The 14,570-nt window shown below is 40.8% G+C and overlaps 1 protein-coding gene across 1 annotated transcript in view; it reads left to right on the top strand.

The window, feature by feature from the left end:
* thada (THADA armadillo repeat containing) overlaps positions 1 to 14,570 on the top strand; it is a 116,038-nt gene that overhangs the window by 11,939 nt on the left and 89,529 nt on the right. The window contains exons 21-22 of the mRNA XM_038299501.1: positions 7,472 to 7,581; positions 11,853 to 11,985. Of these exons, the coding sequence (XP_038155429.1) occupies positions 7,472 to 7,581; positions 11,853 to 11,985 (243 nt within the window). The remainder of the gene's footprint in view (positions 1 to 7,471; positions 7,582 to 11,852; positions 11,986 to 14,570) is intronic.

The raw sequence follows: 14,570 nt of genomic DNA on the forward strand, positions 1-14,570 counted from the left end.
ACAGATCCAATCTTTTCTTTCTTATTAATATCATACCGTACAATTACAATACAATACAATGCCCCTCTATTCTGTTTACAAGGCTGGTAACGTACTTACGCAGAGCATGGACAGAAGATAGTCATGATTTATGTCTTTGGTAATTTGTGATTGATTTTAAGTGTTTAATCATATGGTAATATATAAAGTCCATCCATTAGCCGGATTGGTTTTTGGTATCGGCTGCTACACACAGCCACCTAAATCCGTATCGGACCAGGAAAATGTTAAGTATCTTTTGACAATCCCCACTTCACTAGTGCCAAACCAGAGCAGAATTACCCCTACCTATGATTGGTTGTTGTTTTGATTCCGGTTCCTTTCGATTTTGATTCGTAAGGATCATAAACATTAACCTGTTTTAAATAAGTGGGCTAACCAGAGTTCTGTCAGGATGAAATGGTCTGAACTTCTCAGTGAAACTTAATTCCTTAAACATCTGATTTTGACTATGAATAATGGCATTAAATTATGGTTATAATGCTGGTGATTTTCAACCAGTAAATAAATATCAAATAACTGAACTTTAACATACATTTTATTTTTCACCTTTGTTTAATTTATATATTACCAGTGACTGATGTTTCAGGTACATATGCCAGATAAGGCAATTTGATTTGTTCATTTACCCGATTCTGACCTCGATGCAAAGCTAGGATTAATGCTTCATTTGAAGGAGAAAATCAACAGAGCCGGTAGGTCTCTCTACAGAGTTTATATCTTCAGCTTGGTTTACTGCATCTCGCTTCCACTCTACTAGACGTGGAAGAGGCGATGTTATGCTTTTGTGGACTGAGGAACAATCAGTTGTCCGGTTAGGGGGTTTTATCATATTAAACACATTTTAAATTAGGCAGAATAAATAGTTTAAAATGTTTAAAATAAGTCAGAATTCTGGCAGATCCCCATTAGAGAACGCATCAAAAATAAGGTGGGTATCTGTTTGGACGTAAAGCAGGACAATAGTAAAAAAGGCTCCTCTCTCCCTGCAGAAGGTGCACTATGGCTTCAGAGGAGGAACAAATTCCCTCAGGGAATCTACCTACAACAGCAGTGCAGCAGGTCAAAGGCAAGATGACCTGACTGGTCATGTCTTTTATTCCTTTTAAGCCTTATTTTGGAATGCAGCTGCACAAAAAGAAGGTTGCAGATTATTCTTCTGATATTAAGCAGCTTCTATTCCCGGTCGGTGGACTGGGCATCAAAATTAGCAATCGAAAATAAAAAATGTGAAGGATTCTGAGAGAAATAAAAGTTTAGACCCGGATCTTAAACCTACCCCTATAAACAAAAGGATGCCACACATTTCAGATTTTAATTCACACCTTTTAAACCATAAATCAGTTTCCTTCCGCTTCATAATTACAAACTACTTTATGTTGAAAGTAGGGCTAAAATGATTAATTGGATTAATCGTAATTAATCGATTATTAAAATAATTGTCAACTAATTTAGTAATTGATTAATCATTACTTGAAGTATAGAGACTCTAAAACATGCCTTTAGCTGACAGGGAAACCCGCTTACAGCAGTTATTGCATTTTGGAGTGTGTACATTTTGCATTTAAGATAAAAAAAAAAAAGTTTTCGTCTGTCAGTATGCTCTATCCAGAGCTCCTTAAGGGGAAATGTTTCAGTTTCACCTGGTTTAATTTTATAAAACATTTTTAAGGAACCTCTGGCTATCCGATTATTAATCGTAAAATAATCGACTGATTAATCAATTTGCTAAATAATCGTTAGTTGCAGCCCTAATTGAAAGTTGTCATAAAATCCTAATGCAAAGCCATGGTGTTTATAACTGGATAAAATTGGAGGACATTTGAGACGTATTATTATTATTATTATTATTATTTTCAAACCCCTGTATTTCTGATCATTGGAGGAATAAGTGCTGTTAATGGCTTCTAAATATTGGGAGTTCCCTTTCAGAATTTCAGTGTTCTGATTGAGAGAGATGTTTAAATTTAAAGCGGCTGAAAAAAGCAGAGTCCTTGCAGAACCCAGCAGCTGTCGAGCCGCAGCTTCCTCCTCAGTGTCTATGTGCGTTTGTGACCCCACACTGGGAGGCTCTTCAATTAGCATCCGCTCTCGTTAGTGCCGCGCTTTCATTTCGGGGTGCAACCCCACTGTTTTAACGGCCGCGGCGCACCTCCCTTTCCACTGCATTCTTTCCAAATCACTTCCAACACCAGCAGGGAAGCGGCACACGCTGCAAACGGCGGCGCACACAACAACGGGCACTCGCTCGGCTCACACGGACTCACACAGGAACGCTTGTCTGAGTGGTTCAGCATGTGCGTGTCCATAATAACATGGGACCCAGACATAGCCTGTGTTTGTCTGTGTGGGGGGTGGAGGGGAAAAATGCATGTTTGTTTTTACCTCTGGACCAGCAGAGCAAACAGGAAGACTTCAGATGTTCATAATCAGCACAATAGCTCACAAAACAACTTTATCAACCTATTTAAAAATGTATTAATCGGTGAAAAACAAGACGTTGTGAACAGGATGTACTTCTTATTTCTGGGGTCACTCAAGAGCCTGATAAATGCGTCTCTGCTTCAAACATTCTTCTCTTTCTCGTCTTTTTTTTATCCTAATAAATAATATTTATAGCTCTGATCAAAACTAAAGTACTTTATGTTAATTTACCTATAAGCTGTGGTATGTTAAACAAACAAAAGTACCTTAATGAAAGTTTTTTCCCCCATTTTTGTGCAAATCCTTACCCTAAATATTGGGAGCCCTCGACGACATGTTAAATACCTGAAAATTCAGGGTGAACTTTCTTTTTATTGTTCCTACATCCTGCAGCATAAATCCACCTGAAGATCTAGTGAGCACTGTTGGACAGATGGGCTCAGGCTGTAACACCTAAGGGAGAATCTGAAGAGATAATAGGCAGTGACATCCCAGATATCATGTTGTCTCCAGTAACCATGCCAGGGGCCCCTGTTATATAACTGCTGGTTTAACAGATGCACGCTATAGCAGCGAGACGACAGGAAAATTTGAACTCTTCACCTCTACCGCGTCCTTTTTTCCCCCCTTTGCCTGCTCTTAGTTCAGGACTATGTGTGGATTTTCGCTCAAACAGGGAAGCCTGCTGGCATGAAGAGTCTCCGGGACGACACCAGCGGAGTTTGGAGAGCTCCCTCTGCTCCACCACAGTGACGACATGAGAGGGGAAACGAGCGTGCATCTTCCAAAATATGTGGTAGCCGAACACCTCCTGCACTCTTCAGCTGGGATCCTTTGGGACCTCGCCATTGGCTCGGTTTTCAGCCCTGTGGACGTTTTTGTTTTTGGTTTAGAACCATGGCAACAGGAACAACTCGTCCCTAGATGGACAATGATGTATTGCTTTCACTTTTTGCCACTGAGTTTCCTTTTTTTCCCAAATTCTTTAACTATTTCCACCATATATTTTTTAATCACTGAAGGAACGACGCAATTATGACACGAACAGATTTTGATAATTGGCCAAAAAACATGGAGCAGATAAAAGATGGAAAAGATTTGCGGATAAAGTCAGAAATATCTACTTTCTGTAAAACATTCTTATCCATTGAGCTGTCGTTCCTCGACAGGAGTTAAATCCACAGCAATGAAAATCAAAAGGATAAAAATGTTGGTTTTCAGACTGATTATCAAGTTTATTTTAACATTTTTGTTTTATTTTAAAACTTATTTCTTCCATTTAAAATCTAATTTAGGATTTTCAGAAAGCTTTGTTGCGAAATGTGTCGTTTTCATCTGGATTTTAGCACTTTTAGAAGAAAGACACGACTAGTTTTACTTAAAAATTAAACTTCTCACCTCCATCCCTCCTCCTCGTTCTTTCCGCCCTGCCTGCAGTCTCTAATTCACTTCAATGGTGAATTGCACTCTCAAAGCCATCCATTATCAGCCCAACTACTGCTTTTAGCATCTTTTTTATATTTTTTGCCCAAGCATTTTGTCCCCCTTTAATTGGCTTTTTTTCCCGGGCTCTTATTACAGATCTCAATGTTCTATGCAAATATTTGAGTGAAAAATGATGTCAACCTGCAAACACAAAGAGCCTCAGAGCAAAACCCAAACCCACCTTTTCATAAACCCATCTAACGCTTCTACAACACACCTCACTGCTGCCTCACTACTCTCTGTTGCACCTGATCTGATCTGTTTTTAAGCTCTATCAGCTGATAAAATCTAGTAAATAAAGTAAATATCTTTCTTAATATTGAAATCTGGAATTGTTATGGAAAATAAAGCAAAATAATATATAAAAAAGATAATTATACTTGAATAGTTCTGTCAAATATTAATTACAAACTAAAGAAATGTGCTTAACTTAAAAAGATGAATTATTTGATCCATTTGCTTTAAGCCTGTTTTTTTATTAATGGACCGCATGCAGAGCAGAACCACTGCCGTTTCTCCTGCAGCAGCTTCTTCAGGCTTCTTTCTAACACAGGAAGTTTGCTATTTGGGTCTCTGTCAGCGCCCTGAGCCATGCATGTAATTAGACTCAGGGAAACATCTTTCCCTCTCGCCACTCTTGATTTTTTTTCTGGGAAGCGGGCAAATTTGCAAACAGGAAGTTGATGTCTAAATAAAGTCCCCCCAAAACACACACATACACACACACACACACAGGAAGCTTGCATGGCCCTTTTTAACAGTTACCCAGACGGGAACCTTCGGAGGGGGAGGGCTTTAAATAGGCGAAGTGGCGGCTCAGCCCGTCCCGGCTCAGCACCACAGCGGTCTGGGCTCCGGCAGCCGCGGGCCATCTAACGGTGACTGTGGCTGCCATTTTTACCCCCGGTGAGGTCAGTCCTGTCCTGGGAGTCCACTGCTGGAGTCCAGTGTGATAAGTCACTGGGCTTGGTTCTGCTGTGGTTCACTCTGTCCAGTTCAGGGTTAGTTAGGCTTACTGACCCGTCATAAGGAAGATTTAAAACAAAAACAAAAAGTTAGACAAAGGATGTCTAAACCCTACATATTTTCTTCTCCAGAGGTTTTTCAGTTTTTCATGCTTCTCTATAAGGGGCAAGTCTCTGCTTAATCTCTTCACTGTTTTTTCTATTCATGTAAAAAAAAAAAGTGTTTCTTTCTGTTTTCACACACGGTATTTCCTGCTCGGCGTGTGTTTGTTCCTCCGGACCATGCCACTCCTCCCTGTGCCCTCCGTGCCACCCCTGACTAAGCTGGGGCCTGGCCATCGCTCTGGTGGTGGTGATACCACAGGCTTAATGACAGGGAGCGGAGCGCTGCGTCCGCCTCGCCCTGCCGCCTCACCTGCAGCACACTCACCAGTTTACACTCTGCCACAGAAACAGCGCGTCTCTGTGTGTGTATAGTTAGAATACCGTTAGTAACGCTATTACTAACTGGATGGTTTTACTGACGGTGGCCATTATGCGGATGTCTCAGCGTCCTTATTTGAACACACTTGTCACGCTACTGACATGCCGCTCTCACGGTTCGATGTGCTGAAAACACAAGAGTTGGCTTAAGACGCAGAGTCCATTTGAAAAATTTTTTCATTAATATATCTTTCTTGGATGAATTTGTGATTTGCTAATGGTTCAAAGAGAGAAAAGCTGTGGAATGACTGGGGTTACGATGATGAAACAAGCTGATCTTTGGGTAAAATCCCCTGAAATTTGACCCCAGTTGTGGGTTCGGGGAAAGTTCTTGTGAGGTTATCTCTGAATGCACCTGTTTGTCATAACTTGACCCACATCCACATACATTGCTGCTGCCTTAACTCTGTTTTATGGGACTTTATTCTGGTGTCTGGGTTAAACACATGTAATTATCCCTTTAGATCTGGTTAGACGCCTTTAAATTACAATCGGGATAAACAGAAAGTATTTATCGGGGCAGGAATCTCAGCAGTATTCTTTCTCAGTTTAGCAGTCTCTGGCATCTTTGTGGAGAAATATTGGATGAATATTTCTTCAACCATCACAGCATATCAACCATCACAGCATATCAACCAGGCTGGGGTCTGAGCTGAACACAGAGAGGAAACAAGGAGAGGATTAGAGGCGAGGGAGAAGCCCAGACATTACCCTTAAAACACACTGGATGCAATTTAGCACACAAGCTGATAAAAAAGTGGGTTTGACATTCACAACAGTTAGTACCATGTTGTGCCATGATCTGGCCTGTTTGCTCCTCTTTAATTGATGATCTCTTTCACCTGCCACTTTCCCTCCCTGCCTCATTTATTCCTCTCACCTGTTTCTTCTGGTTATATTCAGTTCAGCCTGAGCATTCAGGGCCAGATCATTATTTGTCTTTCTGTTAGCCTGTCTGTTAGTTTTATTCCTTGGTTCATTTCCTGGATCCTGGCAGCCTGTGGAAAGCAGGTTTTTGTGTTTGTCTCGTCTCCTGATCGTCCACTGTTCCTCCCCCGCGGAGTCCTCTGGGTTTTTGGCTCTATATGGGGGGAGGTTCAGCTTTTATCTCAGTAATCCTGGCTCCGGGGAGGAGACCAGTTTAAAGTCCTGCATCAAGTTCTGGTTCCACGTCCTGTCTCGGCTACCCTCTTCCACTGAGCCTGCACATCTTCACCTGATCCTGTCTGCTCCTGTGCATGACCGCCTGGTCATGCTTCTGGTCCCAGTCAGACTCAGAACCTGCCTGGGAGCTTGTGGATGCCTGGAAGCCTGGATCCTGCCACCTGTCTGTTCAAGCCTGATCTGGATCCTGTTCCTGTCTGTTCTGGATCCCTGACCAGGATCGGCTTCCAGCATGTCCTCTGGGACTGCATCACTTGGGGACATTCTTGGACTAAACCAGAGTGTCTGTGATTGGGGAGTGCCCCGCTCCCCATCCAGCTGTGTCCGCGAGCCACAGCTCCACTTTAGTTTTCTTTATTTAATAAACATTTTGAACTTTCCTACTGACTGTCTCTGCTTGAATACTGGGTCCATCTGTCCTTGGTTAATGACATGTTGAAGTGAAAGTGGCTGCACAGACCAAGATTGATCGATCTCTGTTGGACTCAAAACGCATCCACTCTGAGAAAAATGTATATATTAAAATGGTCAAAGCGTGACTCAAACATCAGGCAGTTTCTGATGGTGTTTTCTAATAGTTTTCTTGGTTAATCTCCAGTTTTGTGTTTATAAATCTTGGTGTTATCGCCTGATCTTAGGATTTCCGGTATATTCTTTTGTGTGAATGCTCAATTACTAGTCAGGTGGTCTTTTGTTGATTATGTCTAAAAGACGTGAAAGTCTGAAAATGAAAAAAAAACTATTTTTTTTACTGTTTTCTACACTTTTGGTTTAAAAGCTTTGACTATATGGACTTTACTTATAGGAATTACACTTTTTATGTCATTCATTTCCCAATGAAGCCTGTTTTAAAATCAAAGTGGCATTTCCATTGTGGGGCTGTGACTGCATTCCCTGCCTCTCTGTTACAGGTGGAGGGGGTCGGCTTGTACTTCCGTCAGCAGCTCCTGCAGTCCCGGCACCGAGGCGCCTTTGAACTGGCCTACGTAGGCTTTGTGCGGCTCACCGACATGCTCTGCAGGTGTGTTTTTACATTCAGGCCAACAAAGACGGAAAGGTGATACTAGTGAACATTCATGGGCTGCGTAGCTTCTGTCGTGGCGCTGAGTGAAAGTGTGCCTTGTCATTAGGGAGAGGGTGAGTCCCTCAGTATCACATCTCAACAAAATGACTTTACAGGTAGATGAACACGAGTCACCTGCTCACCTCTGGATGAATAACAAGAGGGAGGAAAAATAGGGTGTTTTCCTTTTAAATCCTACTTTCTACCTCACATGCATCAGAAAAGGAACTTTGATCAAATTATTACAGAAAGCTACAGATGTAACAAACAGTCATATCCAGTAAACATGAATATTATTGAGGATTTGATTTGTTTTATCGACTCAGTTCAATAAATGACACGGATTGATCCCACAAAGAATGATGTTTATTAGCCTTCTGTTGTTTATGATGATTTTCTGCTTAAAGCTTAAGAAATCATCAACGAAATCATGAGTTATTCCTTCACTTTGGTATCTAGTCCCCACAGGACTGTAGTGTATTTGACGCCTATGTGTACCTTGGTACTCTTGGGGTCGACCCCTTTACTTTTTCTTTTTCATTCATTAAATGAATAGCAGGAATTATTTATTCATTTAAATGCTGTGGAATTTCATGGTCTTTATGATGTAATGCACTCCTAGGTGCCCAAGAGAAGCAGGCCCGCAGCATCACACATCCTCCAGGATTTCCTCCTTTGTTTTACACCAAACACCCCTAAAGGGAATGTATTTCAAAAGCTCAATAGATGTGGGATTGGAACAAACTACAGAGTTGCAGCTGAAAACGTACCAGCATTTATGAAACTCCACATTACTTGGCGTTTGTGTTTGGTTGCTATGGAAACCTGTTGTTTTTACCTCTCAACAGAGTCCTTCTGAACCTGCTATACCCAATCCAGTTTACCCACCTGTTTTAATGAATTATTATTAATCAAATCTTTTTATTGTTTTTTGAATTATACATACATAATAACAACCAATCAACACTTCCAACATAACCAATAAAATAACAATAACAATGGAAAACAAAAATCAAGTAACATATACAAATAAGAAGCTTGTAAGAGAAAAAAACAACAATAATATTAGAAATAGAAATGGATACATCAATATCGGCATGTTACAGTAGAGCTATAGAGCCTAACTGAAAGTAATTTAGAAATGGCTGCCAGACTTTACAAAACCTCTGGGTTGATCTCCTGGTCGGATGATGCATTTTCTCAGGTTTTAAATGTGCCATTACATCCTCAACCCATCGCCTGTGTCTGTGAGGTCTCTCTGACTTCCCGTTACACAAAATAAGACGTCAGGCCAATAGAGATGAAAAGGCAAAGGCATCTGATTGTGCAATTGATGTCACCATCCCTTCAGAGGTCACACCAAATATAACAATTTTGGGGGGAAGATTTATCTCTCTCACAAATGTAAGAAAACGTGTCAAAAATTAGAGACCAGAACTGTATCATCTTTGGGCACGCCCAGAAAACATGATGGAGGGTAGCTGGTACCTGATTGATATACACTATATGAACTATGGTGGGCATTTCTATTTGTTCATTTTGTGAGTCCCAAAAAATTAAAAGCAATCCACTGAAATTGGTTTCTGAGTTTGAAGACGTTTCGCTTCCCATCCAGGAAGCTTTTTCAATTCAAAATGTCAGGAATAGCGTTGAGTTCGAGGTTTTATACAGTAGCACAAAAAAAGGCTTCACTATTATGCCCAATGTTTTTGTTGATCCAACACACTAAGTTCCAAATAGAAGACATTCATGTTTCTAGTTGTAAGATTAAACCAGTTCAGGGAGGTGAATACTTTTGCATGCCACTGTAAATAAATGTTCTCATCAGGCAAGCTTCACATATCTGCACTTATATCCTTATAGGGGAGTGGCGGCCTAGTGGTTAGGGCATTGCACTTGGAATCCTGAGGTTCTGAGTTTTAGCCCCACTCCAACAGACTGCCACTCTGGGTCTCTGAGCAAAGACCCTTAACCCATGATTGCTCCCTGGCCGCTGAACAATGGCAGCCCACTGCTCCCCATGGGGATGGGTTAAATCCAGAGTTTATTTAGTTGCTCTGTACTGGTGACTTAGTAATGATAATAAAACGCTGGTGAAAAAAGATTATTGCCATGTTCTCCTGTCTTTGCTCCGATCAACTTAAACGTCCATCCATCCATTATCTGACACGCTTGTCCCAATTGGGGTGGCAAGGGGTGCTGATGCCTATCTCCAGCTGTCAATGGGCGAGAGGCGGGGTACACCCTGGACAGGTCGCCAGTCCATCGCAGCAACTCAAACATATATGGTTCAAATAAAACTAAAATTATTTTAACTACATTTATATTGTTTGATATTTCTGTCTCAGTAAATGTGCTAAAATGACAGCTTGCCTTGAGGTCATGGCACTACAATAGAAAATGTTTCATTTTTACCAGCAGGGCCATAAAGTGTAGGGGACATTGTTGGAATAATTCCTCTATTAACATGATAGATTTCTGCTCCTCCCTGTTTTCCTCCATTGAGTGGAAATGGTCCACAGCTTTGCGGCAGGTGACGAAGCACGCCACCGCCGCAGTGGTGTTGACTTTGAACCACCCAGTCCTCAGAAAAGCACTCACTTGTTTTGTTCTTCTGCAGAAACCAGCGTCTCTCTCTGTAAGTTTTGTGATGAGGGCCAGATCCTGGTGGTTGTGTAGGGAGAGCTGGGAGTGTGTGTTTTCTCTTCTGGCGCTGTGAGCTGGTGTGAGGCGAGCAGCTCTGTGTGGATGGTATGCAGACCGTGTGCTGGTTTACAGGGTGTTGATTGCGGGGTGCCTCACCACAGGCCTTTGATGCTCTGGCTTTGCTGCGTTCCTCCATGTTTTCACTCCCTCACTGCGTCTCTACTGTGACTCTGACCTTCCCTATCTTCTGCTGCCTCCACTTCCTCTGTTTCTCCTCACTTTCTTTTTCTTTTACTAAATTTTCTGGTCAGATTTGCACATTTAGCTGCAACAGGAACCCAGATTGTTCTGTGAGGTATTCAACTCAAAGATGAAAAACACTTTTTAAAAATCACCTCTTTGCTCGTCATGCATTTGTTGTCTTTATTGTCAATAGTCAGATGTTAAAAGTGGAAAGGGAAGCTCTGGTGTCCTTATTCACTGATTTCAGCTCCTGGATGTCACACTGAATGAAGCTCCATAGAAAAACAGATTTCCTCTGTCATCTCTCTCATATTAAAAATGTCTGAGTTTGTTTTTACTTGGTAAATTTACACTAAAGATTTAAAATGCATTATTTCATATTAATTGTCATGTGCCTGATGATGCTTATGCTTCTATGGTCCAAAAAAGATGAACATGTTCATCAGGGTTTCCATGTGTAAATCTTGATACTTGGCATCTGCCAAGTGTTTCGTCTTTTCCTTCCTTATTTTTTATCGTTTTCCTTTCCTTATTCCTTCTTACTTTCTCCTTTTCTTTCTTCCTTTTTACTTAGTTTCCCTTGCTTCCTTTATTGCTTCCTTCCTTCAGTTCTTATTTCCTTTTCAATTTTCCTTCATCCTTTCATTCTTCTTTTGTTTCCTTTCCTCCTCCTTTGCTTGTTTCCTTCGCTGCTTCACTCTTTGAATCTTAGCACATGCTGGTAAGGCAAGGCAAGGCAAATGTATCTGTATAGCACAATTCAGTACAAAGACAATGCAAAGTGCTTTACATGATTAAAATATAGGAAAATAAAACAGAATCAAAGCAAGTAGGAAAAAAAACAAAAAAATAAAAAATGCAGAAACAAAAAAGAATATTAAAAACAGTTGGACTAAAGAAAATAAGAAACTTGACATGTGTTCAAATGGCCTAGTCAAAGTCCAGACTTAATCTGACTGAGTTTAAGGTTAATCTTTCCAAATATTCTATGGAATCCGACTGAGCTTCACCTGTTTTATTAAGTAGAAATGGACCAAACTTGGTCCAAAGGAGTTCCAGCTATAAGTGCAGGAAAATTAGGTTCTGCAGAATATTGTGTGGTGCTGATTTTACAGACATTTTCCACAATTTGTTTATGGAGAAAATGTTAAAAACCGAACTTCCTTTCCCTTCACAGTAAAGCTCTACCGAGTATCAGAATAACCTACCAACTAAAAACAGTTTGGTTTGTGTTTTTTAATGTTAAATAACCGTAATTAGATGTACAGTAGACATAGTTATGAGGATAATGGAGTACATGCCTTTTTCTTCCGACTGAGTGATCTTTTTGTGTTATAAAGGAGCGGCAGTCAGGCTTTGCAGCAGCTTCCCTCCCGCTGGCTATCCGAGGTTCTGGAAGAGGTTAAATCCAGTGACCCGACATCGAAACTGTGTGCCACACGTCGAAGCGCAGGGATACCCTTCTACATCCAGGTAAACGATACTCGAAGCACAAGAGTTTCAGGAGGGTGCTTGAGATGTTCCAGCATTGGTTTTTAAAGACATGTGGATGATTTCAAGAGTCTGTAACTATTTTATGTTTTAAAAATAAAGCTCTTCTCAGCGCAACAAACCAGTTGGCGGACGGCAAAGGTCCTTAAGTTCAGTTTACACAGTGCTCAGAGGTTTCCTGTTAGTACAGCTTGACACCAGGTATTTGTTTGGCACATCTAGCTTACAGTTCTAGGATTTTTGGATATTGAGGGTTTAATGAAAATGAACTGGTCTTTACCACATTCTAAAGGGATTTAAATCTAACCTCAAGTGTGCAAGAGCACTAACATCTTTTTGTTGCTTAAGTCACTTTCTAAAGAATCTTGTACCATTTTATAAAGAAAATGTACCCCAGGCTCTTACAGGAGCTTTCCTTACAGGACTTGGATAGTATTTACCAAACGATGAAAGGACAATTAGAAGCACAAGAATGAGAAAACCTCAAAACACCTCATATCAGTTGGCAATGGGGATGGTATACTGCAAAAACATCCTAAAAATAAGCAAACTTCTCTTAAAATAAATGTGTTTGGCTTTAACCTGAGCAGGTAAATTAAATGATTTGCCAAAAGAATTTGTATTTTTGCCTTTAAAAGAAGATAATTATATGTTATGCACCTAAATAAGACAATGCAGGTGCTTTTTCTTATTTTAAATGTAAATTTTTTCACTTGATTGGCAAAGCGTCTCACTTTTTCTGCTTAAAAATCGACTTATTTTAAGAAAAATGTACTTTCTTAGATTACTTTTTTTTTTACTTTGGGACTGATTAGTTTGAACCTGTACCTCTTGTAGTCTTATAATCGACCATGACTCAAACACAGCAGCACAGCAGACTGAAAAGGAAAGAATGGAGACGGTCCAGTCAAAGTTCGGTCCATTACGTGAGGCAGAGCCTAAAGAGAAAGCTGCAGAAATGAATGTCTGCAAACCTCAGCGAGCTGAAAGCTATGGCTGTCTGGGTCCATCTTATTGTTAATAGAGGTTAGATTAGTATTATTTTAGAGGCTAATATTGGATTATATCTTCTGTCTGGATCGGTGACTCGGTGTGTAACTGAGCCACAGCTCGACCCCCTAAACTTCCTCTTATTACCGGTATTAAAACGAGACACGACAGCCTTAATGTTTCATCGCTGCTGGGATTTCTAAGCCCAGTTCTTCCTCCTTGTGGTTTTTGAAGCTAACCTAACCCTGTGACATCACTGGCTCTCTGATGCCTTTATGTTTTGGTGCCAGGATGACATAAAACCACTGGTTTTGCTTTGAATCGAGGGTTTAAAAGGCTCTTATTAGTGGGCCTTTTATGATCTGGAGCAGTTTGGATCACTCTGTATACCTTTTTGTTTTGGACCTGGAAGATATAGTGATGGTGAAAGGAGGGGAAGTCTGTGGAGGGTAGAAATCCATACCTGCATTCCTTTACCCTGAGAGGAAGAGTCTGATCATCGCAGGCTGGCTTCTGTGCCTGCCTCATGCTGGTTTAGACTGGTTCTCAGGAACCAGGATAACACAACACTCCCTAGTGCCAGATCATGCCCCCGTCTCCTCCTCCTCTGCTTCTTCCTTTCTCTCCATTTCTCCATCCTGTCCTGCAAGGCTTAAATCCAGACAGCATCCCAGCCCTGACACAGCTGGCTCCCATCAGCTCCCACAGTAAGATAACTCGTTGCTCATGCAGCAGCTCCCATATCCCCCTGCTCCCATCTCTGGCAAACAGCGATGATGTAACTCGTTAAACGTATCAGTACTGACAAATGTTGCGGATCTGCTCCTTTATGTGAATGAAGCACAGCTGGAGTTTAGATCAGAGCCATAAAAAGGCAACAAACAGCCTTGTTTTGCATTAGTTTAGATTCTCAGTCATCGAGGTCATACCTATTATCAGTGATCGGATTGAAAACAGCTCTCTTTTGCTTTTCATTACACAAGGATTCAGGATTTCATAGCTTTTCCACCTTTAATGTGACACATTGTTTACTATTCAACCAATAATGGCCATCCTGGAATGGGGGGATTATGACAAATATTAAAAAGCTGTAATAAACTGATTGTTCACATCCATAACTAATTATTTGATGACGCAGATTATCTGAATTCCAAACCTCAGTCTATTTTAGGTGGATTTCTTTGTATTTTTTCTAGTTTCTATATATTATGGATTAAAGACCTGTCTTCTAGTCCAACCTTTTAGGTGAGAGACTCAGAAATCCTGAGTTTCCCTCTCATGAAGTCCTTTCTTTTGCAGAAATCTTATGCCTCCCTGTGATTCAGGAAAATTAAACAATCTTTAATCGTAATCTTAACTGTTTATAAACCCATTTGCTTGGATTAAACACCAATGTTCATCTAGAGAGAAAAAAAAAAGCCCTCAGCATCATGCTGCCGCTACCACAGTGAAATGGGGTGGTGGCAGAATCATGGTGTGGTACAGTTCTGTTTTTGGTCTTGTGGTTTTATCCCTCCACATTCTAGACCAGGATCGTAGAAAATCCTGCATGTTTTAATTGGAGGACGAAGATTTTC

The sequence above is a fragment of the Cyprinodon tularosa genome, unplaced genomic scaffold, assembly GCF_016077235.1.
Source record: "Cyprinodon tularosa strain WSP-4 unplaced genomic scaffold, ASM1607723v1 ctg43, whole genome shotgun sequence".
In the NCBI taxonomy this organism is placed as follows: Eukaryota; Metazoa; Chordata; class Actinopteri; order Cyprinodontiformes; family Cyprinodontidae; genus Cyprinodon; species Cyprinodon tularosa.